The 24,662-nt window shown below is 41.7% G+C and overlaps 2 protein-coding genes across 2 annotated transcripts; one reads left to right on the plus strand and one right to left on the minus strand.

Annotated features, from left to right (window-relative positions):
- Window positions 1–1,225: 1,225 nt before the first annotated feature.
- On the minus strand, window positions 1,226–10,203 carry LOC102572260 (olfactory receptor 10A5-like). Its single transcript, XM_059731841.1, has 2 exons — window positions 9,276–10,203; window positions 1,226–1,350 (listed from the first exon to the last, which is right to left on the minus strand). Exons 1-2 carry the CDS (start codon window positions 10,201–10,203, stop codon window positions 1,226–1,228), a joined length of 1,053 nt encoding a protein of 350 aa, XP_059587824.1.
- Window positions 10,204–23,714: 13,511 nt separating this feature from the next.
- LOC102572485 (olfactory receptor 10A2-like) lies at window positions 23,715–24,662 on the plus strand. Its single transcript, XM_006268322.1, has one exon. The coding sequence runs from the start codon at window positions 23,715–23,717 to the stop codon at window positions 24,660–24,662; it is 948 nt and encodes a 315-aa protein (XP_006268384.1).

A 24,662-nucleotide genomic window follows, 5' to 3' on the forward strand; every position in this document is an offset into this window, starting at 1 on the left:
AGCCAGAGTCTAAGTGTGCACCCTAAAAGAAGCCACGAAAGAGTCAGAAGCACAACCCTAGAACCAGGACAGCTATCCAGCGATGGCAGTCCAGTAGGCATGATGGGAATCCTCTACTCTCATGAGATTTAGGAAAGCAAGAGAACATGAGAGCAACATGTAGGCAGAGACAGTGCAGGACCTTGGATCCATATTAATAAGTGAGGACAACTGTGTTCCCACTCTGCTCAGTGACTAATTGTGGGTACATTTTCACTAGCTTCAAGCCACTCAAACCTGCTGCCAAAAAATTAGCCCTTCCTACCCACTTACACTTTTACCTGCTCTGAACTGGAAATGAGGCAGTGAGGGCCCTTCTAGGGTGGTCCAAGAACAGTAGAAAAGATCGCACACAGAGAGTGAGAGATGTTCCCAAAATGTCCTCACCACCACGTTTCTTCTGAAAAGCAGGGATATCTTGGGTTTGTTTAATGTTTGTAAAATGCTTTGAGAGCCCCACATAGATGCACTGCATAGAAATGCAAAATATATTTTGACTTATTTGGATGGCACCTTGGGCTGAGATTTTCAAAGCTGAATCAAAAGGCCAATTTCTATTAAAATGAATGGGATTTAGAGGGCTCCAAATCTTTTATGACAACTTTGTAACATTCCTATCTACCCCTTTTTGCAAATCTCAGCCATAGTTTGGAAGCTCAGCCAAAGAACATAAGAGCATAAAAAGTGTCATGCTTGGTCTGCCCAATGGTCCAGAAAGAGAGCCGGCTATAGAGGGAGAGTTTTGAACTGGTTAGACCTGTTTCATTGTCACTTCCTGCAACTTCACTGGTGTCAAAGGGCACATGACATCACTTCCTGATGTGATACTGCTTCCTGTGAGGTCTTTGAATATGGCTTGCTGCCCACTGGGTGATAAAAAGTTCATGATCCGGCCCCACATTCAAAAAGGTTGGACACCCCTGGGCTAAAGTCCCCATTTTAGTTCTAATCTGGAATTGAATGAAAGAGAATCAGTTCTGCACTTTGTTACCTTTGTTGAGTCCTACAGGTATTAACATGGGTTACTCAAGTATAATTAAGAACATATTCTTGCCCCAAACAAGAGACAACATGCCTTTTTGTAACTCTCAGTTTCAAGAAGGATACTTAGTGTTATGCAGTAGAATAAACCCTGAAAAGAGGTAGGATTTTAGACAGGAAAGGGATATAGTTAATGAGTACTTGATCACAATTGCCAGCTTCTGTATTTTCCAACTTGCATCCTCTTTTGGCTCAGAACTACACTCAGGATATCCAAGACCTGGAAAACTGAACCTCTAGGAAAATGCACTATCATGTCAATTTTCTGTACTTGGGCTGATGTTAGATCTCTGGTGGGAACATGTCTGTGTTCTGCAAGACAGAAATAATAATTGTTAATGTTTTAACTTTAAATGGAAAGCTAATTGATTTCCACAAGTGTTTTTAGTTTTCATTTTTCATTTTTCTTTTCATTTCCAATAGGAAGACTGCTACCTAGCTGAGATTTGTATAACTTTATTTATAAACTGTATCACATTCACTATATAATATAACATAATTACATGACACCATATGCTTTAACATTATATAATATTTAATATACTATATATTAGGAGAAGTATTGGAAATATAGTTTTAATTTTTTTCCAGAATCTGAAAAACTGGTAACTATCAAAGATTATAATTTTTTCTAATGAAAAAATAATAAAGATTTCTGAGGAAAAAACATATTTTACATATCTTTGATCACTTGGTTTCCTTTTGTAAAAGATTTTATTGGAAATTGTCCTTGTAGCTTGAATGATGTGTGCTTAAGTGGTTTTAAAGCAACACATTTTAATGAAACATTTCACTTACATAAGTGCTGTCTATGTAACTGCATAACTGAAGATTTTGACTCCTCCAAGTAGTATGTGGAGAAGCATTGCCTGTGATAATGTATGGAGCATGTTCAATAGGAGTGGTCCATAGGCATTATTTTTTAATGGAAATCATTCTGCAGATTAGTGGGATTTGTGACAAGGGGTTGTTGTAGTTACTCAACATATGATCCAAACTCTGAGCTTCTATTTTTTTCAGTTCAGGTGACTAACTGTCAAACTGAATGGCATTCAACTTATCTAAGACTTGTTAAAGAAATTGGGCTCCTAGCAAACTACTATGATGCTAATTTTCTGTTCTTGAGATAGTATCCTAGAAACTGGAGACCAGGGGCAATCAGGTGAATGTCTAGATCAGGACTGGTCAACCTGAGGCACGTGTGCTACAAGAGGCACAGGCAGCTTCTGTATGTGGCACATGGCAGATCAGAGAGGAGCATGTAGCACGGCTGTGGATAGGGCTGGGAAAAGAAAGCAGAGCTGCAGATCATGCTGGAGAAGAGGACTTTAAAGGCAATTGGGGAAGGAGTAGGGCTTAATTTGTGGCATGCTTGGCACAAAGTTTGGCCCTCATTATTTTAGACAATAGCCTGGTGATTAGACTGCTTTGTTTAACTTTCCTCAGGAGGTGGGGCTACAATCTGGTTGTCTACTCCCACATCAGGTACCCCACAAGGCTATTTGGGCTAAAAGGTGTTTTACTGTAGACAGTTCTGCTCATAACTGAACAGCCCTTTTATGCCCTAAGTAACAAGCTTTTTTCCAAAAACGGATTAGACAAGCTAAATCTGAATCCAAAGCAAATACTAGCCACTTCACACAGGCCTACTACCCAGAACAATGCTTTTCCACCATCTCTTTTAGAATTTTAAGAACCTAAAAGGTAGTACAGGTAGTGGCTTAACTGAGTCTTTCAGTACAATCCAAACAATAGATTTGATTGTGAGAAATTATTATTGTTATTAACAATAATAAAGATAATAAATATAAATATAAATTCAGAGAAGGTAGTATAAAGTTTTATGTACTTACAGCACATTAGTTATTCAAGAAGCTGAGGAAGTGCTGACATGGGAATTCTGCAAGGGCTGTGCAAAGAAATTGCTGTGTTTCACTCCTTCTTTATCACCTTTCTTTTTCCTTTTGTTCTGTCTTCCTATCTATGTATCTATGCTTCCATCAGCCATCTTTTTATCAATGTCTTTGTCTTCTACTGGTATATACAGAACTAGGGGTTCTCATCCTTCTCTGATGTTCCCTGCTTTCTGCTAATTCTGTGGCTCAGTACATGGCTCCAGGGTCCACAACTCACTGTCCAGAACTGGTGTTAATTCAGTGGTGCAAATCCTAACAATCTGCAGCAGCTAAATAGAACCACAAAGTTATAGTGCCCTTGTTACTCTTTTGCATGGTGTTGGTTATGGCAATATTGAAAAAACTATCAACTAAAAATGAATCACAAGTCCAGAATATATTTTCCTGAGGCTTCCAGAACACCACTGTGCTTAAGAGCTCTAACTGCACAATCTGCTTTAAAAAACTCCTCCCTTAACTGTTCTTGAGAATCTTTGGGTGGTAGGTCTGCTGCTATGATTCGTCAGTTGCATCACCTGTCCTGAGATGTAGCCAACAGCAAAATAAATAATTAATTTGCTTCCCTTTGACACTGAATTGTATCATAGGACCATTACCAATCCTAAAAAAGAAACATGAGTTACACATTAGTATACACCTTTGCATCGTCAAGCATGTGAAAAATCTGTCTTTCTATCCCAATGTACAGCTTTTCCATACCTTCCCTTTATAACACATTTTTTCATCTTTTTTTCATCTTTGAACTCTGTGTGTGTGTATTATTTTTTTCATTTCTATTTATACTGCTTTGATCATATTATTATCAATCTGTTTGCATGACATGCTCTCTTGTTATCTGTGCATATTTCTGTTGTATTCCTCATCATAGTTAGTATCACAGCATGACATTGGAAATTCTTTGAGGCAGGGACGTTCTCTTTTTTGACATTTATGTAGTGCTTAGGACATCTGAATCACAATATGTAGGCTTCTGGCCATAGCAGAAGAACTCTGGAGATGTTCAGTATAGATTTCTGTGAATGAGAAGAGATTTGAACTACTATAATGATATGACCTATAAGTTTATCAGGGGTGCTCATCATGATCTGGGGGAACATCTGTTCACCAGAGCGCCCAAAGGGATGACAAGATCGAATGGTTACAAGCTCCACCGCGACCGATTCAGGCTGCACATAAGGAAGAACTTCTTTACTTTCCGAGCCCCCAAGATTTGGAATAGACTGCTGCCGGAGGTGGTTCAAGTACCCACTTTGAACACCTTCAAGACACATTTGGATGCTTATCTTCATGGGATTCTATGATCCCTGTTGACTTCCTGCCCCTGGGGCAGAGGGCTGGACTTGATGATCCTCCGGGGTCCCTTCCAGCCCAAATGTCTATGAAATCTATGAAATCTATAAAATGACCATTCAAAGTACAGAGAAAAAACACAATATGATGATTAAGGGATTAGACCAGTGCTTTGAACACATAGGCTCAATACTCTGTTCCAAGCTGGACATATTGCATGTTTATGGGTAAAGTCACTTAGATTTAAAAAAAAAAACAAAAAACCCCAAACCAGTAAGCACCATTTAAGTGCCTAGTTCCCAGGAGTCAAACTCAGAAACAATTGTTTGAATCCTCAGAATTATGATAAAAAATAGTCATATGCTAATCAAGAAACCACTATAGCTAACAAATAGGAAACACTGTGGCCCCTCTTCAGAGGTTAAGATCTGATGCTTGCCCTAGATCCAAAACCGATTAAACTTAAAATGATTTGCACTATTTTCTTTGGGATGGTGTTTTATCCTATAATTTTCTCATGATTAAAGCACTCACTATGTAAGTACAATTCTCACATTCAATGTTCTGCTTGTCCTGGGGAAGTTCCAATTATCATAGCCACCAGGGGAAAGGCTGGGTCAGGTACTCTCCATCCTGTTTGTTGAACCCTCTAGGACTCTTGTATTTAATCTAATGACTATATCATGTAGAACAAAAAACCCCAAACAAACAAATAAACAAACAAACAAAAAACAGTCCTTGGAACAAGGACCATTGCATTCCCAGATAAGGACCAGTAAATATTTCCTTACCTAATCCTGCTCCAGAAAGTCCATACCTTGGTGGACAGTTCACTTCTGATGTTTGCTGAGGTGAATGAGAAGAGAATCAGGTGCTCTCACTCCAGTCAAGTTATTCTTGAATTATACAGCGTGAGAATCTGAGAGCTGCTTGAATTAAAGCATTCCAGTATCTTGGGTATCAGTGCCCCCTATGCTTAAAAATGGCAGCGGTGCTGCTTGAACTTGTGCGGGCCGGGCCCCAAGCCCGCCCTCGTCGCCATGCATGGCAGTGATTCCGATCCCATTCTGGCCGCCATGGGCAAGCCAGGGGCGAACCGGGGTCATACCAGACCCGTCTCCGGTGCACGCGGGCTGTGGCCGTCAGCCCAGACACGCAGGGTGGGAGAAACCGCGGGATGGTCTTGTGCACGCGAGTTAGAATTAGTCACGGAGGCGTAATGGTTGATTGAAAAGATTGTTTACTTACACCCAAAGATGGTATCGGTGTAGGCTGGATAAGTTTCCAGGCACAGCTCCCGCTTGAACCCTCGTTGGAGGACTCTGACAAAACGATTGCTCCCACGGAGTTTGCTAGGCTCCGCGGGTCCGGTTAAGTTGGGTCCGAAAAGCTTCCCCGGAGTTTGCCAGGTTCCGCGGGTCCGATAAGTTTTCCCCCCGGAGTTTGCTAGGCTCCGTGGGGTCCAAAATTATAGGAAAGGAATACGTCTAGGATTGCCCTCGGCGACGGGGAGAGGCGAGAAGTGAAAGCTCCGTAGGCTCGGCTCTATTGCCTCTCTCTGCCTGCTTAGGGGAGGCGCACCGGGTCCGCGAGGGTCCACAGCGCTTGGAGATCTTCACACAGAATATCTCTCTCTCCTCCCACCTCCGGTTTTCGTGGAGTCCTCCAACTTGGGCAGAAACCACACAAGCCTTATGTACGGCTAGCAAGCAAATCGCTAGCTGCCACGTGTGCCTAAATTAAGAGTCGGCCAATAACGTGGCATAGACTCTAATACAAATGGCGGGAACTTCTTTGCAGCGAGCATCACTACGATGCAAATGAAATGCACACTGCAAAGAAGCTGTAATTTGGCGGGAAATCCCCCGTTGTACCAGAGCTCTCTCTAGCAGCAGAGAGCTCTACCGTGCAAAGAAAGAGACAAAAAGGGCGGGAAATAATTTAGCGGTGCTGAAGCGCACACACAAACAAAAAATCACAACTTTGGGTTGTGACAGAACTAAAGCTCATTTGCGTAGCTTTGAGTCCAGTGTGGCTATTCCTCATGTTCACTTGGAAGAAGACAACTTAACCCTACTAGTATTTCCCAATAATTTAATTTGACATTTTTTTCCCCTGGAAAGATGGTAAGCTAACATTAGTGCAATAATTTGAAAATCTCATACAAGCCATCACAACCTAATCCATCATCTTGTTATACAAGTCCTATTTCATTATGTCTCTTTGTCTTTCTCTCTCATCACCCTAAGACTTGTAACATGTAGAATTTTACACGGACATATATATAAAGAAGATCCCATGCAATCCCAAGAGATAACTTTCAAAGAATTATTTCCTATTTTATTGTTGTCCCACTGATTCTTCCATAAAGATTGGTAATTAGAGTAGACAAATCCATTTTCATTACATCGTTACACACACACACAAATGTTTCTAGGAAGGCAGGGAATATACCTTGTGATATTTAATCTGCAGCAGAAGGATCCCACGTATTAGACAGACATACACCATCATTTTCTTTTTAAATTTCTTAATATAACACTTCTATATTACATAGAAATTTCATTGGGCAAATCACAGATAACGACCTGATTTTCAGTGAACTACTATAAATCTAGCCTGATACTAGGCTTCTGTTGCATCTAAAATCAGAATCAGAATCTCTGCCCTGTAATGATTAAAATTTAAAAAGTAGAATTTGATATTCATTTTTCACCTTAAAAACAGTGGGAATTAAAGGACTGATGAGATTTCAACAGTCTTTGAGTCAGGCTTTAAAAAATGAAATGGTGATCTCTGGATCTAGAGTGCAATCCTAGTGAAAAAGGTAGCTTTTCTGTCATTGTGACCCCAAATTCAGGACTTAGAATACCTGGGTTATTAAGTTTCTGGCTCTGCAGCAAATGTTTCATTTTGCTCAGTACGTTCGCAGGCATTTAGGTACCTAAACATTTTGATAGGTGCCTAGTGCATCATCAAAAACACCTTATGGCCAGATTTCATTCTACCTATTAAAAGTTTAAATCAACTTAGGTTCATAGATTTCATAGATTTCATAGACATTAGGGCTGGAAGGGACCTCGGAAGATCATCGAGTCCAGCCCCCTGCCCAAGGGGCAGGAAGTCAGCTGGGGTCATAGGATCCCAGCAAGATAAGCATCCAGTTTGCTCTTGAAAGTGTTCAATGTAGGCGCTTGAACCACCTCTGGTGGCAGGCTGTTCCAGACCTTGGGCACTCGGACAGTAAAGAAATTCTTCCTTATGTCCAGCCTGAAATGGTCTTGTAGTAGTTTATGACCGTTTGACCTAGTCGTCGTCCCTTGGGGCGCTCTGGTGAACAAACATTCCCCCAGATACTGGTGGTCACCCCTGATAAACTTATAGGTGGCCATCAGATCACCCCTGAGCCTGCGCTTTTCCAGGCTAAAGAGCCCCAGGGCTCTCAGCCTGTCATCGTAGGGTCTGCTTCCCTGACCTCTGATCATGCGCGGGGCTCTTCTCTGGAATCTCTCAAGCTTCTCCACATCCTTTTTGAATTGTGGAGCCCAAAACTGGATGCAGTACTCCAGCTGCGGCCTCACCAAGGCCGAGTACAAGGGGAGAATGATGTCCCGGGATTTGCTTGAGAAGCATCTATGGATGCAAGCCAGTGTTTTGGTCGCTTTACTGGCCGCAGCATCGCATTTCAGGCTCATGTTCATCTTGTGGTCAATGATGACCCCCAAGTCTCTTTCTTCCATAGTGCTAGCCAGCATAGCCCTGCCGAGCCTATAAGGATGCTGCGGGTTTTTCTTTCCAAGGTGGAGAACCTTGCATTTATCAGCATTAAACACCATCAGATTCTCATCCGTCCACTTGCTGAGCCTGTCCAGGTCAGCCTGGATCACCTGCCTGTCTTCTGGTGTGGTTGCTTTGCCCCAAAGTTTGGTGTCATCGGCGAACTTGGCCAGTCCACTTCTGACTCCAGTGTCCACATCATTAATGAAGATGTTGAACAGTATGGGTCCAAGGACAGAGCCTTGGGGGACCCCACTGGTCACAGGACACCATGATGAGTGACTTCCATCAATTACTACCCTCTGGGTCCGACCACGGAGCCAATTTTCCAGCCAGTGGATCATGGTGGAGCCAAGGCAACAATTGGCCAGTTTCGCCAAGAGGTGATCATGGGATACCAGATCGAAGGCTTTTTTGAACTCAAGACATATGACATCAATCTCTTCTCCCTTGTCCAGGTGATAGGTCACCTGGTCGTAGAAGGAAATGAGATTGGTGTCTAAGTGCAAACATACTTTCATTATAGATTATCAGGACAGGATGCAATAAAATTAAATTTAAGCAAGGTCCACTTAGATGCTTAATAAGTGGAAAAAGGACATTAGCTCCTAAGTATGCTTCTCTTATACCTTATTTGATTCCATGATAAACCATTAACACAAAAGATAAGAAGTGAGAAGTCATACTCATTCTTGCTGCTTTTTTACTTACCCTTAAGGTGCAGATGATGGTTAGTTAGAAAATTAGCCTTATCCACAATTTTTCAGGCAATCAAACAAAGTGGAATAAAATTACTTAGTGGTGCCTAGTGAGTGGAATAGGCTCTGTCCCCAAGTCTCTATTTCCTATTTCAATCTTTTGAAGGAAAATCTAACTGTCTACTTATATTCCTAAGTGTTTACCTACCATTACAAATCTGACCTTAGGTAGGTAACTTACTTAGGCATTATTAGAAAATCCTGCTTGAATCTATCTGTATTGCTTACTGCATGAATGCATCTGATAATCTATCAATCTTTGCCTCACTTTTCTCCTCTGTTAAATGGGAGTAATAGTGTTTCCCTGCTTCAAAAGTACATGTTTGTCCAAGAAATGTGGTCAATGTATTATATCATTGTGTGCGGCTCCAAAACATTGATAATAGGAACCATATTATCACTTAGGAAGAGGCAGACATTTTCCAACCTGACTTCATTTTTAATTACTATAAGCAAATATTCCTGCTCAGTGTTTTCCACATGGCTTCCTTCACTTCCTTGTTCCTTAGGCTGTAGATAATCGGGTTTAACATGGGAGTAATGACTGTGTAGGAGATAGAGAGAAGCTTCTTGGTGCCTGGGGAATAGGTGGATTTTGGCCAAAAGTATGTCAAGCCAGATGTGCTGTAGAACAGAGTTACCACCACAAGGTGTGAAGAGCAGGTAGAGAAGGCTTTGCGTCTGCCTATAGCTGATGGCATCCTCAGGATGTTAGAAATAATAAAAATGTAGGAGACCAGGATCAGCAAGAAGGGTACCATGACAACTATTATAGTGCCTATGAGGGCATACATCTCAAACAGGGAGGTGTTAGCACAGACCAATTTGAACACGGGAGGTCCATCACAGAAGAAATGGTTGACTTCATTGGGCCCACAGAAAGGGAAACTAAAAAGCCATGTGGTTTGCACAGTCCCCACAGGTATCCCTGAGAACCATGAAGTCACTGCTAGCTGGATGCAAACTCTCCTATTCATGATGATGGTGTAATGCAGTGGGTTGCAGATGGCAACATAGCGGTCATAAGCCATTGCAGCTAAGAGAAAGCACTCAGAACTCCCTAAGAAAAAAAAGAAATACATTTGGAGGACACACCCATAGAAGGAGATGGATTTATTCTCAGAGAGGAGATTCCCCAGCATTTTAGGGACAATGACAAAGTTGAAGCAAACCTCTAAAAAGGACAGGTTCCAGAGGAAAAAGTACATGGGGCTCTGTAAAGTAGGGTCAGCCACTGTGACTAAGATAATCAGAACATTTCCAGTCAGTGTTATTACAAAAGTAACCAGAAACACCACAAAAAGCAGCACCTGGAGCTGGAGGAGATTGGAAAACCCCAGAAGAATGAACTCAGTGACTACAGTATGATTTCCCTGTTCCATTCTCCAAGCAAAGTCAGAAAAATAAATTCTGTTCTATGTTACCAACATGCAAACACAAAGATTTCAGTGGAGTTAAATGTTGTTATTTAAAACAGAATCTTGGCTACATGCTGTGAAATCTTGGAGCCTGTCACTTCCACCTCTGCACTCCAGGCAGGACTTCCAGTATGAGGACACTTCCTTTCATTATCTATACAGAAGTGCCATCTTCTCTGCTTTCCAGCTTAGGTCCCTTGCATTCTTCTTCTCCTCATCCTTTCTTTATTCAGTTTAACCCAGGTTTGTCCAAGGTGAGGTGTGTCAAAATCTTATTGAAAGCTTGAGTCTCATCAATGCTTTCAAGTCAGGTTAGTAGAAGAGGGTTAGAAATCAAAGCACTCAAAAGTCTGCATTCTGCAAATTAAACATAGGAACCATTATTCTGTATCAGCCACAGAGAAACAGACTAAGGAATCTTACTGATGCTGGCATTTTCCTCCAAGAAAATAAATATTTAAAAAATATATAATTTTTCATTACATTTTTCAGTGGAATTTTTTTTCTTTTATCCAAATATCTCCATTTTTTTCTTGTCTGAAAATATTTAGACTTTGGTGGCCCACTGGAAACTAATTGAACAGGAGCCTATATAACTTTACACATCCAAATAGCATTTTTGGCACTTACACATGATTTGTGGTTCTGCTATGCATGCAACATAGACAGATAAGCATCCACATGGATGCTAAACATTGCATGTACAATGTGCTACACACTAACCAGACTCTTACATATGAACATATCAAGAGTTTGAGGACAAGTAACAAATGTTTATGTTTGAGCCCCAGTAGCACTTGCTTAGGAAGCTCCAGCTACCTGCTCACTACGAGGGGCTTTGAACTTGCTTCTGTCTGATTTGGTAGTATGCTGCTCTAATCAGGTAGTCATAGTTCAGACATTATTCAAGTCTTTCTCCAGATCATCTCTTAAAGCTGGCCTACTGTATTTTGTATTAAATATTAATTGGATAAAATGTATGAAGGGCAGAAGGGAAGACTTGCCCCACTGACAGAATGGGCCACAGCTAGAATCTAGAGACTGTTCCCTTCCAGCACAAAATCTCTTTTATTAAGCCAGACAAACTCTAATGTATGTTTCTCCTCCTGGTCCTGAAAAACTTCACTTCTGCAACTGAAAGCATCAGCTTCCCAAAAAAGTGCTAGAAAGAGGTAAATTACTGTCTAGTAGGGCTGCACGGGGTTTTAGACTGTGCTTCGGATCCAGAGAAGATTCGGACACTTCGGACACCAAAACAGCATATCCAGATCGAATTGCTGGCTTCTTTAGGCTTTACAAAACTTCTGAAACACTTTGGAAAAACTTTGGAGCCACTTTGGAGACCCAGCCATAGGGTATAATGGGGAATCAATGAAATATCTCTAACTTTTTTGGTTTTGGTCTGATTTGGATAACACTTGCAGGGGTGGTAGCCTCTGCCGAGAACATGAAGTTTGCTATGTTTCAAGAAGATAGGTTCAGAGGCTTGGGGGGAACTGCATCCCAAATTCTTGAAAGCAAAACTCATGTCACATGTATGTGTTATACCACAGGGGGGTAAAAAAATGCAGGGGTGGTAGCCCCTGCTGAGGCCACAAAGCCTTCTAGCTGTCAAGAAGATAGATACAGGGGTTCTGGGTTCTGGGGCCCTGCATCTCTGGCTGCTGACAGACAAAACTGACATGGGTGCTTGTACAACTATGTCTGTCTTGGGGCGGGGGGAGGGGGAGACTACTGCAGTCCTGGCTGCTAAGCTACTGTGTTACCGGTTACCAATCAATCATGATTCACTCAGGGACCAGCTCAAACATAGTAGCTAGCTAATATAACCAGTTAACAAGCAAGGATTAACACCTGCAAAACCACAGACTAAGGAGAGGGAATAATCAATACAGACAATCAACTGCCCCAAGACAGCCAGAGTCAGTTCCACAAGCACCCATGCTATGAGTTTTGTCTGTCAGCAGCTTGGGGTGCAGGGCCCTGGAACCCCCCTGCACCTATCTCCTTGACAGCTGGCAGCCTTCATGGCCTCAGCAGGGGCTATGATCCCTGCAGCTTTCACCCCACTGCAGTGTAACACATAGATGTGACATGAGTTTTGCTTTCAAGAATTTGAGGTGCAGTTCCCCCTGAACCCATGCACTGATCTTCTTGAAACTTGGCAGGCTTCATGTTCTGAACAGAAGCCACCATCCCTTCAAGTTTCATCCAAATCAGACAAAAAACAACAAAGGTATAGATATTTCATTGATTCCCCATTATACCCTATGGCCAGATCTCCAAAGCGGCCCCAATGGTTCGGAGCTGCTTCGGCTGAATCAAAGTGGGAAACCAATCTGGAGCTCCTGCCAAGCCATTTTATCTGGCCCGAGGTGGCGGCAGCTGTGCCACCACCGCCGCAGAGCATAGAGCACGGAGTGAGGAGCCATGGTGGCTGCGGCCATGGCGGCGGGGCTGCAGTGAGGCGGGCAGGGCCGGCCTGTGGACCCCAGCTGGCAGCAAGGGGAGGGGAGCTGCTTACCCCCGTGGGGCCCGGGGGAGCGGCCCCGCACAGGAAGCCAAGCAGCAGCCACTGGCACTGCCAGCCCACGCTTGCCTCCTCACCCGCTCTCTTCAAGCCAGCCCCGCTGCCCTGCCACACAGCAAGGCAGCGCCTGCTCCCCCAGCCAGTATTCCCCCAGGCGCTGTGGCTCTCTGGGACCCGTCAGTCCTGAGTGGCATATGGCTCTGCCACTGCTTCTGCTGGCTGGTGCAGACCTGGCTGGCCTCCTCCCATCCCCAGCAGCACATGGGAAGCTGGCTTCAGCTGCATGCTGCTTTTCCTGGCCAGTGCCGACCTGGTTCTGCCCAGGCGGGTCCTACACCATCATGTCAACCCAGGCACAGCACCGGCAGGTCGGGCAGACCCCAGATTAACCGCAGCCTGGCCTCATGGCTCCTCCAGCATCAGGTCAACCCAGTTGAAGCCAAGCGGCTCCTGTAGCACCATGTCAACCCAGGCATGCATGCCATGTCAACCAGCACCATGTCAACCCCTACAGCTTCATTGGTGTCAAACGCCACATGACATCACTTCCTGATATGATACCACTTCCTGTGATGTCTTTGAATATGGCTCACCAACGCACTGGGTGATAAAAAGTTCATGATCCAGCCCCACATTCAAAAAGTTTGGACACCCCTGGGTCCATGGCCTAGGAAACCAGAGATGCATACTAAAACTCCCCCTAGGTGCAGGGAGATGGAGGTGACCCTTGAACCTCTGCCAGTAGATAGCCTACTGCACCTGCTCAGTAGGTATGAGAACTCTTACACATTAACCCTGCATAGATAATAGAATTGCAAAATATACATAAGTATAAAAAAATCCCAATTATGTATTTGGAAAAATGCTCTTTGTGCAGTTAAAGTGAAATTTGTTTTCTTTTGATGAAAGCGGTTAGTTCATGTAAAAATGGTAACTGAGTTGAAAACCCATTTCTCCTTAAAAATATTGAACATTTCTGACCAGCTGTAAATATATTTTTCCCTCTGTAATTGCTATGAGTTGGAATACAAAACAGAGGCCTGATTAAACAGAGGATTAACAGAGGATTAACCGATTAAGAGAGGCTTGATGAAATGTTCATATTACTAAATTCTTTTGCTATTTTATTTGTTTAACACACTGGGCTCATGTTCCATGCCCTAGACTCCTACATGGTATCCAAAACACCAATTAATAATAATGGAGGAGCAATATTCAAAATCCATCCTTCTCTGATGGAGAATATTTTCAAATAATTGAGAATTTCTATTAAAATATCCTTTGGAATTGGTGTTCTAGGTGTTTAAAAGTAAAAGAACTTGAATACTTTTCAGTTTTTGGCTGTGTAACTAGCCCTCAAAATATTGGGGTTTCAGATTTTGATAAGTCAACATTTTTCACAGGGAAAAACAAATCAAAACAAAGTGTTCTCTCAGAAGTTTCATATATGAAGCTATTTCCACTTATTTCTATCTGTCTGCCTTTCTTAATCTGCAATGGATAACTATTGATAAGAATGATGACCACAACACCATAGAGAGAGAGAGGGAGGGAGGATGTGCCAGTAGTTAGGATGCTAGTAAGAGCTCACGTCCCTTCTTGACAATAACTTTCTGTTTGATTTTAACTCAATCAAGCACGGATAGATCCAAAAGGTATTTAGTACCATTAAGATTAAGCACCTAGATAACTTTGAATTAACTCCAGGACAGCTATCAATCTATCTGTGACAGCAGCTAATTTGCTTTGCTCCCAAGCATATTTTAAGTCCTTTGTTACCATGGCTAGATGGCTCCTGATTCTCAAGGTATTACACAGTAATTATAGGAGTGATAGTTATAGTCCTTTTTGGAGATTTTGGTCATACTCCAAGATAAAACGAAGAGGTAGAGATCTGAGACATGAGAGCCACCAACTGAGTAGGGGAAAGGAAAGATAAAGGTAATGATGAATCACTACCTAAAGCAGAACTTATAGAGCCATACAAATGGAAAACAATGAAACAAAACAAAAAATACTGATGAGAATCACTGATCCTATTGATGAGGGTAGAGAGCAACTTTCAGAGTTAACTGAAAGTCATCAGTCTTTGATAACAACATTATCACTGGAGTGGCAAGATCAGAAGCTATATTGGAAGAAATTGATTCCAGAATGGGATGTCAAAACATTAAGTTATGCAATGCAGTGTGGACATCAGTTATACTATTGGACACTTGTGGTACTTTGATAGAGCTGTGCAAATACTGTGTGATAGATAGATTGATAGATCAATCAACTGAGCAATTGACTGATTTGACTGACAGAGACAGCCAGGCTCAATTTCAATAACTACTAATAATCATAAATGTACAGAAAATTACAGTGATTTTTCCTGTTAGAATACATAAATCACTGGCATCTATTCATGTTGCTTTCTTTCCTGAATACCACAAACCTACCAATGGAAGAGGGAGATGAATTGTAAAGTGTTGCAATTATTAAAATGATTCCTGGGCCAAACTGTGTAGCCCATACTCATATCAATGTGCAATTTACTAAAGTTAGTAGGCCTATCTAAGCTAGTAGAGCTACTCACCAAACTATGAGCTCCTCATTCTGACTCCACAGGAACAGTTCTGCTAAGACCTGTCTAAGAAAGTCCTTACCTACTTCTGCAATGGACAAAAATTCTCATCTGGCTGCAAAGCAGGAATAATGCGTTTCCTTTATTTAAAATGTTTTTAGTTACTACTGGGATGATATCACTATTGTGTTATTTCCCAGCATGAATTAGGAGGATTGGCTGGACAATTCATTAAGCAACTGTATATAGTTTTAATATAAATATACACATGGGTATTCAGATTAATTTTGACAATAATTATTTACCTTGGGATTTTCAAAGGGTTCTAAGAGAATCAGCAGTTGAAACACTGAAGCTGAAGTTCAAACTTCCTTACACCTCTCTGTTATTATTTTTGCACCATATAAATATGGTACTGAAAGTTGTCAGAAAAAAAACAATTTTTACCCCATGTCATACCATTTCTTATACCAGACTAAAAATCTATTTATTTTATCCCATAACTATTAAATGTAAAATGAAGAAACATCATTGCAAGAAAAGGCTTCTACACTAGGTCCCATCTCTTTCAGAGGAGAACAGCATTTAACTCACTGAAGCACAGAGCTCTGCTTTTGAGCCCACATGCCTTTCTTTCCCTCTCAGCTGATCAATGTGCCAGCTTCAATAGTTGGGGTGCCACCTTTACCCAAGTTCTTTTGGTTAGGCATATTACTGGAAAGTAGATGTTGGTTCAAACCCCCTCAGGCTGAGGGACACAGATTCTGCCTTTCCTATTTCCTAAACAAGTCCCTCGCTACTAGGCTATTAGACTAAAAGTGTCAGTGGTTCCTCCGGCATCAAATAGCTGCTCTGCCTGGGGGTTTTTTGTTGTTGTTGGTTTTTTTGGTGGGGGGGAAGGCAGCAGGTTGTGTGTGGTCAAGGTTAGAAAACTTACATGGAGTATGCATGTAAGTAGTCAAACAGGACCAACACAGAGTATCAGTGGCTAAAGCAAATCCTTTCTTTGCTGGTTCTGAAAGATATGTCTAGTTGGCGGGGCGGGGGGGAGGAGTGGAATTTGAATTAAAATTACATACATTCCCAAAGTGTCTTCATTTTTCTTCTTATGTCTTAATTTAGATGCTAAATTATCACCTAAAAACTATTGGGCAAAATAGGATTTGACCATGTGAATCTTCCCCCAATCAGGTTGGTCTGGCATGACTTACTCTTAGATAATCCAAAGTGGCTGCTGCTGATAAACTTGTTCTCCTCGCGGTGCTTCAAAATAAATTCCTTAAGGGCCTGTTCCGTGATCTTTCCAGGTATCCGGGTCAGACTGACTGATCTTTAATTCTCTGGATTTTTCTTCTTCCTTTTTTCTAAATATGGCACTATTTTTGCTCTTTTCCAATCATCTGGGACCTCATCAGACCTCCACAAGTTCTCAAAGAGAATAGCCAATAGCTCTGAAATTACTTCAGCAAATTTCTTCAGTATCCAAGTATGCATCCAGTCTGGCTCTGCCTACTTGAAAGAATAGCTTCTCTAAGTAATCCCTAAACTGTTCTGTCATTACTCTCTGGTGTTTGCCACTTCCCTATCTTTGCTGCCACTGCACTAAACATCTGGAAGGTGTCCCTATTTATAAAGATTGAAGAAAAAATTCACCATATGTAATTAGATTGCCTTCTGTGGTCTGTAAGGAATACAGGGTCTATGGTTTCTTTGGTTTGCCTCTTCCTCTTAATATACTTGTAGAATCTCTTTTTATTGCCTTTTATGTTCTTTGCCAATTGCATCTCAAATTGTGACTTGGCCTTCCCAATATTTTCCCTTCACACCAATGCTATACCCATGGATGGATTTAGGATAGGTTCAACGGAAAGGTTGCCTTTCACTTTGCCTTTCACTTTCACATTCTCAGCTAGTTCCTCTTTGCTTGCAAGCAGAAAGTTTGCACATGGGGAAGTGCATCATCACATATAACAGAACGCATATTTTTTCCAGGTAAAAAGAAACTAGAAGCTATACTAATCAACTATAGGCCTAGAGTGATAATGCTCAGTTTAAGATTGATACAAAAGCAAATATAACTTTATTGCAATGAGTTAAAAACAGTCTGCAAGACTATGAAATAAATGCTACATTACCAGGAGCAGCTAACTGACAGCAGAACTGCAAAAGAAAAGCTAGCTAACATCAAGACCATTAAAAAGGAGAGAGGATCAGTAACACCTGTGAAATGAAGCATTTAGAATAAATCAGGTAGATTTTAATAAGTCATGAAGTCAATTGACTCCTTCACTGCCACCTCAATAAATATGCTGTTGTCACTGTCAGGCAGTTGATTTTAAATTTTGAGTGGAGCATGAAGCAAAGGTGGGGGCAATTGTACCAGTGCAATGCCCCTGGATCCTCTCCTAGCAATATCCTTATACTCTTCCCTACTAATAAGACCAAGTGTCCACTTTTAGTAGGATCACTGTTTAGCTATGCCTGTGTCCTATTGCACATTTCATTCTTCCCATATATCAGGGTATCTTGTTTCTGACCCATAATAAGGTCGCATTAAAATACTACCAGATCTTCTTGTCTACTTTTCCCCTCAAATGCACCTCCCAGAGAATCCTACCTGCAAGTTCTGTGAGTTTGCTAAAGTCCACTTTTCTGAAGTCCAGTATCTTTATTCTTCTCCTGGCCTTCCTTCCTCCCTTTAGGATGCTGAACACTTTTGATTCATGGTCACTGTTTCCCAAGTTGCCTTTCACTTTCACATTCTCACCTAGTTCCTCTTTGCTTGCATGCAGAAAGTTAAGCACAGCTTCCCCTCTAGTTTTTCTTTCTGCCATCTGTATCAATAAATTATTCTCAATGTGCTCCAAAAAATTGCTCGTCTGCTTGTGCCCTGATGTGTTTCCCTTCCAAAAAATGTCCCAGTAATTAAAATCTCCCATGAAAACTAGGTCTTGCTATTTGGAAACTTCTATCAGTTGTTTAAAAAAGGTCCTGCATAGCCCTTCCTCCTGCTTTGAGGACCTATAGTAGATCCCAAATGTGACATTTCCTTTGTTGCTCTCCCCTCTGACCTTTACTAGAAGCTTTCAACAAGCCTACTCTTCCACTGTGTACTGCGCTTTAGAATACATGCACATCACCTTTAAATATAAGGCCTCTGGCAGATGTGCAAGTAAAGGCACCATGGGACCTGATGCCTGATCCCTACAATCATGCTTCCTGCCATGCCACACCTGCATGGCAGGAGAAATTATTGTGATATCCAGCATCTGATCCTACCACACCTTATTGCTAGGAGAGGAGGGGCCCAGGATCATGATCCTGGACTCCCTCTGCACTAGTTAGCAATCAAATCCCAGAGCTGGGAACCCCATTAGCTGATGGGGCTGCAGCTATGGGCATGCACCATGTGCTCCTGTATCTCAAAGTGAAGATCAGCTGAGGGCTCCCAGCCATGGGAGTGCATGTTGCACTCCTACATCTGGGAGTGTGGATCAGTTGATGCAGCTCCCAGCTTAAGGGGTGCATGGTGTGCCTCTGTGTCTGGGACCCCCAGCCTGGCCACATATACAATTAATGGTGTGAAAGGAATTTTTAAATGTGTGCATGTGTGTAATAACCTTGTGATTTATTCCATGTTTCATCACTAATTGATTAATGGATTGAATGTGTGGCCATGTAACTATTTAAGACATGATTGACTTATTATATCTTAATTGTAACATGTGCTGGGGCCAAAGGTCTACCTTCCACATCGTACTGCCCTTCAGAACATGGGCACAGCTCCTTTATATATAGGATAATAACTCCTCCTTTTTCCCCCTGCCTTTTCATCCTGAATAAGTTATATTCATCTGTGTCAGTCCTGCAGTTATATGAGCTGTCCCACCATATCTCTGTAATCCCACTTGCATTGCAATTCCTTAATTATACTAGGTCCTCCAATTCATTCTGTTTCTTTCCCCTGATTCTCACATGGAGAATATATAAACATTTCAGGTACCAAACTGATTGTCTTATCTTTTGAAGCTAAGGCTTCAGCTTCTGTCACTGAAAATCTTTTTTGTCTTTTTAATCTCATCTGAAACAAAAAAAGGGAAAACCACATTTGACAAAATAGATCTCTTTACAGACCAGTTGTGTTTCTATGCATACATACTTTTAGGGATGGAGACACATAGAGTGACATGGAGTCTTTGAACTTCCATTTCAGGCAAATTGGCCCTCCTCTGGTTTACTTCCAACTGGTACATAAATAGGACAGTTCTTAATGTACTGCAGGGGGGAACAGAATCCCACATTCTTTGTAAGTGCCAGCAACTGCAGATACATGCCCTTGAGTTGCCTAATATGAATTATGACTTAAGCAGGATACATATGCACCTTAAGACTAACTAAACAAGATAGAGAATGCAATCTTTCATGAATTCAAGTTCATTTCCTCTGATGAAGTGAGCTCAAGTTCACAAAAGCTCATGCTCTCTATATCTTTTTAGCCAATTTGGAAGCTGTACATCTACCATGCCTTATGCCTAACTTCAGACTAACACAGCTAACTACCTCTCTCTGCTCATAAATAGGACTTAACCATAGATGTAATCATTCTTTCCAAATCTGGTTTGGCGTTGCCAGTTTGCTGGAATGTAGGAAATAAAGAATTCATATGAAATGCCCTACCAAGACCTCAGAATTAGCTGTCTCAATGTCCTAAGGCTTAGAGCTCTAGTCTGGTTACAAGACATATTACACCTATGTCTTTATTCAGGATCCCATAAATCTTATCCTCTTGCCACATATTATCCACTTCTTGCCTCTCTTTTGGTCATGATTGGGCCTTAATTGCTGCTGAGAAGTCCACGCTCCATTAGGCCATCATTCCTGTTGTAAGAGAAACATCTGTTCCTTTATCATGAATCCATAGCACCCATCAGTGGTATTGTAGGTCAGTGATTCACTCATCATTCCCTTGAAATGGACAAAAATAATGTGTACTAAAGCTAAATAGATTACCCCACTCTGTATTTCCTTTGTTTAACTCAGTGATATCTACAGAATTAGGGGCTCTTGAGTGTAGCCAATTATCCCAACAAAAGCAGAAGGAAAGGAGATTAACAAAACCGAGCAGTTCCCCAACCCGTAATGAGGTGGCATCTCCCACATGGGATCCTTCTCGTTGCAGTGAGGACAGAGTAGACAGAAAAGAGTAGTCCCAGGGAAGAAAGAGTGGAGTTTGAAGAAAGACAGAGAGCACCGCAGTGGCATAATAATGACTGTTTATTTGGAGCTGAGTACTAGGGGTGCGCAAAGCGGGCCATATTCGATTCAGATTCGGATTTGGCCCAAATTGGGAACAGTGATTGATTCAATTCCTTGATTCAGATCACTCTCCCTGATTCAATTTGGTTGAATCTGAAGATTTGATGCTGATTTGGAGAATCAGTGATTAGGACATAGACACAGCTTTAAATGTTTTTTCTACATACCTTGAGGTACCACCATGGCTTGTGAGCACTGCAATGGTGGGGTGCATGGAGTGTCCCACAGGTGTGTGAGGGGGGACCCTCCATGTGCTCGGTGCCAAACACAGAAGTGGACCGGAAGTACTTCCAGTCCACTTTTGGGTCCACCGGGGAGCACACAGGGTGCCCCTTCCCTCCCCCTGCTGCATGCCCCCAGCTTGGCAATTGACTGCAGCGGGACCCAGGAGGCATCAGTCGCCAAGCTGGGGGGGAGTAGGAGGTCCCCCTGTGTGCTCCCCGGCAGACCTGAAAGTGTACTGGAAGTGCTTCTGGTCCATTTCTGGGTTTGCTCCTGAGTGCGCTGGGGAGCCCCCCATGCTTCTGTGGGATGCTCCATGTGCCCCAACATCACAGCACTTAGGAGTCACCAGCTACCTAGAGGTATGTAGAAAAAAAAACTTTTAAAGCTGTCTCTATGTCTGAATCTCCAAATCTTTCTGAATCTCTACAAATTGATTCAGATGGTTTCAGTTTGATTCGGAGACATTAAAGTGTCTTTTGATTTGATTTGGATTCAGAGATTCAGCTACCAAATAGGACCAAGTCTCCACTGAATCAAATCAGGGCCCAAAGCTTTGTACAGCCCTACTGAGTACTATTTGGGATATTGCTGTACTATATGGGATATAGGCACTCTGAGACCTGCTTTGAAGAAGAAAACATCCCCTTCCTGGGATCTGGCCAAAAAGGCGCTCTCTAAGGTGGGGCTCTATGGATTTCTGCGGAAGCTAGGGAAAGAGAGTAGCTAGAATATCAAAGTCAGAAAGGCTTGCCCCTTGTGAAGCCATTCTGTTGCTGGCTTCAGAGGATCCATTAGGATAGGTGACTGAAGAAGGCTCTTCTTGGGGAGTCCTGAGGCAGAACTTCTTCTGACAGAGACATTATCTGTGACACACCAGTCATACCCCCAAGCTTGATAGAGCTACACCAATTTAAGTCTATGGAATTAATGTTACCATATGTGAGTAAACAAAGACACAGTTCAGACACACATTTTTTCAGAATTTTTCCCTATGGTCTTCTGAAGAGTTTAATGTGTCTTGGGAATCAGGTACTTGACAACAATAGAGGGAACTAAAAGGTACTTGGTCAATTATCACAAGCATATTTTACCATGTGTGGAAAAAAGATCCAAACCACAACCTGTAGGATTTACCTAGATGCACAAACAATTCTCTATTTATAAGAGCTGTCCAGATTGTTGCACAGTTGCATCAACTTACAAATCCTTTAAAAGGCTGTCAAGAAACGGCTACACTCTCTAGAGGTAAGTTTAATTTTCTTTTAAGATGGGTAGATCACTTGGACTTGCACTGAAAAACAATATTTTGCAAAAATCTTTGAATTTCTACAAAGAGGAGTAATCAAGAGAATATCTGTCTGTCTGTCTTCCTGCCTGTTGTCTAACAACCCATACATATATATATATTGTTTGCTTCTGGAGGGATATGCAATAGTGAGAGAAAAAGAGAAAAAAAGATATATTTATGGTGCTAGAGAGACAATTACAGTTTGCTAGTACAGGAAAATATCTGTTTGTTTGTCTTTTTGCCTTGATTCCCCCCTCTCCTCTCCCCACAATATTGAGTCTTTAATACAAATAGTATGAAAGCTGGTTAGTTACCCTGGGAAGAGATATTGCTTAAATTCTGTCCAGGTGGTTTTCAAATGACCACTTAATCTGAGAAAAAAACATTTCTCTCGCCTTCTCTTTCCCTCTCTTTCTCTCTCCACCTACCCCAGCCTATTATTTTAAAATGTGACCATTCATCTTCTACCAATATATCCTTCTGTCTTTCTTCAACAAGCATTATCTTCTGTGTTACTGCCTGTCTGTTTATGAACCTGTTGAATATGTGATCTTCAAAGGTAAAGATAGGACTGTATTAGGTCCCTTCCATCATTTGTGTCTTTGAAAATTTAGCTTTTATACTTTTCTGCCTTTGAGTACTCAATCAGATTTTTTGTCTATTATTCAATCTATGCACTGTTAAAATGAAATACCATAAATTCTGCAGGGTATTAAATTCAGTGAATTCAGTATTGGTGAATGATGATGGATTGACACAATTACAGAGCAAATTACTTGTTAAAGCCAATAGATCAGTAGCAAAATAGAGGACAAAGATATATAGTACCTCATATTTTGCATGCGTGCATGCACATGTACACGCACACACGTACATTTCAACCAATGTCTCTTTTATTGGATGCAGAAGATAACATGCTGGAACAAGTTGACTCTAGGCCTTAAAACATGCTGTTGAGATAAACAAGTTCCAAGAAACATATAACATGACACAACAATACTTAAACAACATCCAAAAATGTATCTGCTCTCAGCTATTGCAAACTACTTCCTCTTACATATAAGCAGAGAAACATACAGAAAACCCATATATCATAATCAAATATACAAACACACATGTAAATCACACAAAGATACCTTATCCTTGTAAAGAATTTTCTTTTTCTGATCATCATGTGAAAGTCTACACACACACACACACACACACACACACACACATACAGAGTCATGAGTTCAGAAAACCCCTGAAGCATAGGCTTAACTTTAATCCTGTACATTTTTACACTGGAATCAGTTAGGCAAACCATACTTTTGAAGTTACATATGTGCTTAGGGGTACTGGTAGAACACAATGGGGCCTTGAATCTGGTTGCAGATTGTAGATACTACTGCTATAAAAAGATAAGTGACATCTTTTCTATGAGGAAGTAGGATAGAAAGCAATAACTAATTTCATTTCCTTACTGCTGTCCATCCACCAGTCATACCCAGATAGTATCCTAACGATGACATGTCTGCATTATGTCCCTACAGGTGAAGTGTCCAGCGGAAATGACACAGTGGAATAACTCTGTGATAATGGAATTCATGCTTCTAGGAATCTCACATCGCACAGAACTGAAGCTCCTGTTCTTTCTCATCTTCCTGTCCATCTACATCTTCATCCTGTTTGGAAATATTCTAGTTATCCTTGCCACATTGTGTGACCCCATCCTGTGCACACCTATGTACTTTTTCCTCAGGAACCTGGCCTTCCTGGATATCTGCTATACCACAGTCACCATTCCCAAGATGCTGACCAACCTCCTTATGGAGAAGACAACCATCTCCTTTGTTGGTTGTTCCATTCAGATGTACTTCTTTCTTTTCTTGGGCACTGCAGCATGTTATACCTTGGCTGTCATGTCCTATGACCGCTATGTAGCGATCTGCAACCCTTTTCACTATACGGCCATCATGACCAAGAGGATCTGCATCCTGTTGGTCTCAGGGTGCTGGGTTACTGGCATGTCCGTGTCCCTGGGGCAAACAGTTTTAATATTCAGCATGCCCTTCTGCAACTCCAGTGTTATCAATCACTTCTTCTGTGATGTGTTGCCAGTTATGAAACTCATTTGTGCAGAATCATACATGAATGAGGAGGTGGAAGTGATTCTAATGAGTGTTTTAATCATTTTCATCCCTTTTACACTCATTTCGGTTTCCTATATTCACATAATTGCTGCCATCATTAGGATCCCATCGGTGTATGGGAGGTACAAGGCAGTCAACACGTGTTCCTCCCATCTTACATCTGTTTTCTTGTTCTATGGCAGTGCTATGTTTATGTATTTAAGACCTAAATCCAACTGGCAACCAGACCTGGATAAACTGCTTTCTCTCCTCTACACAGTGGTCCCAGCCATGCTGAATCCCATTGTTTACAGTCTAAGCAACCAACAGGTAAAAAGGGCACTAAGGAAAGTGTTAGGCAGGAACACAATTTCTCAGAACACATGA

This window comes from Alligator mississippiensis, chromosome 7 (assembly GCF_030867095.1).
Source record: "Alligator mississippiensis isolate rAllMis1 chromosome 7, rAllMis1, whole genome shotgun sequence".
Classification (NCBI taxonomy): domain Eukaryota; kingdom Metazoa; phylum Chordata; order Crocodylia; family Alligatoridae; genus Alligator; species Alligator mississippiensis.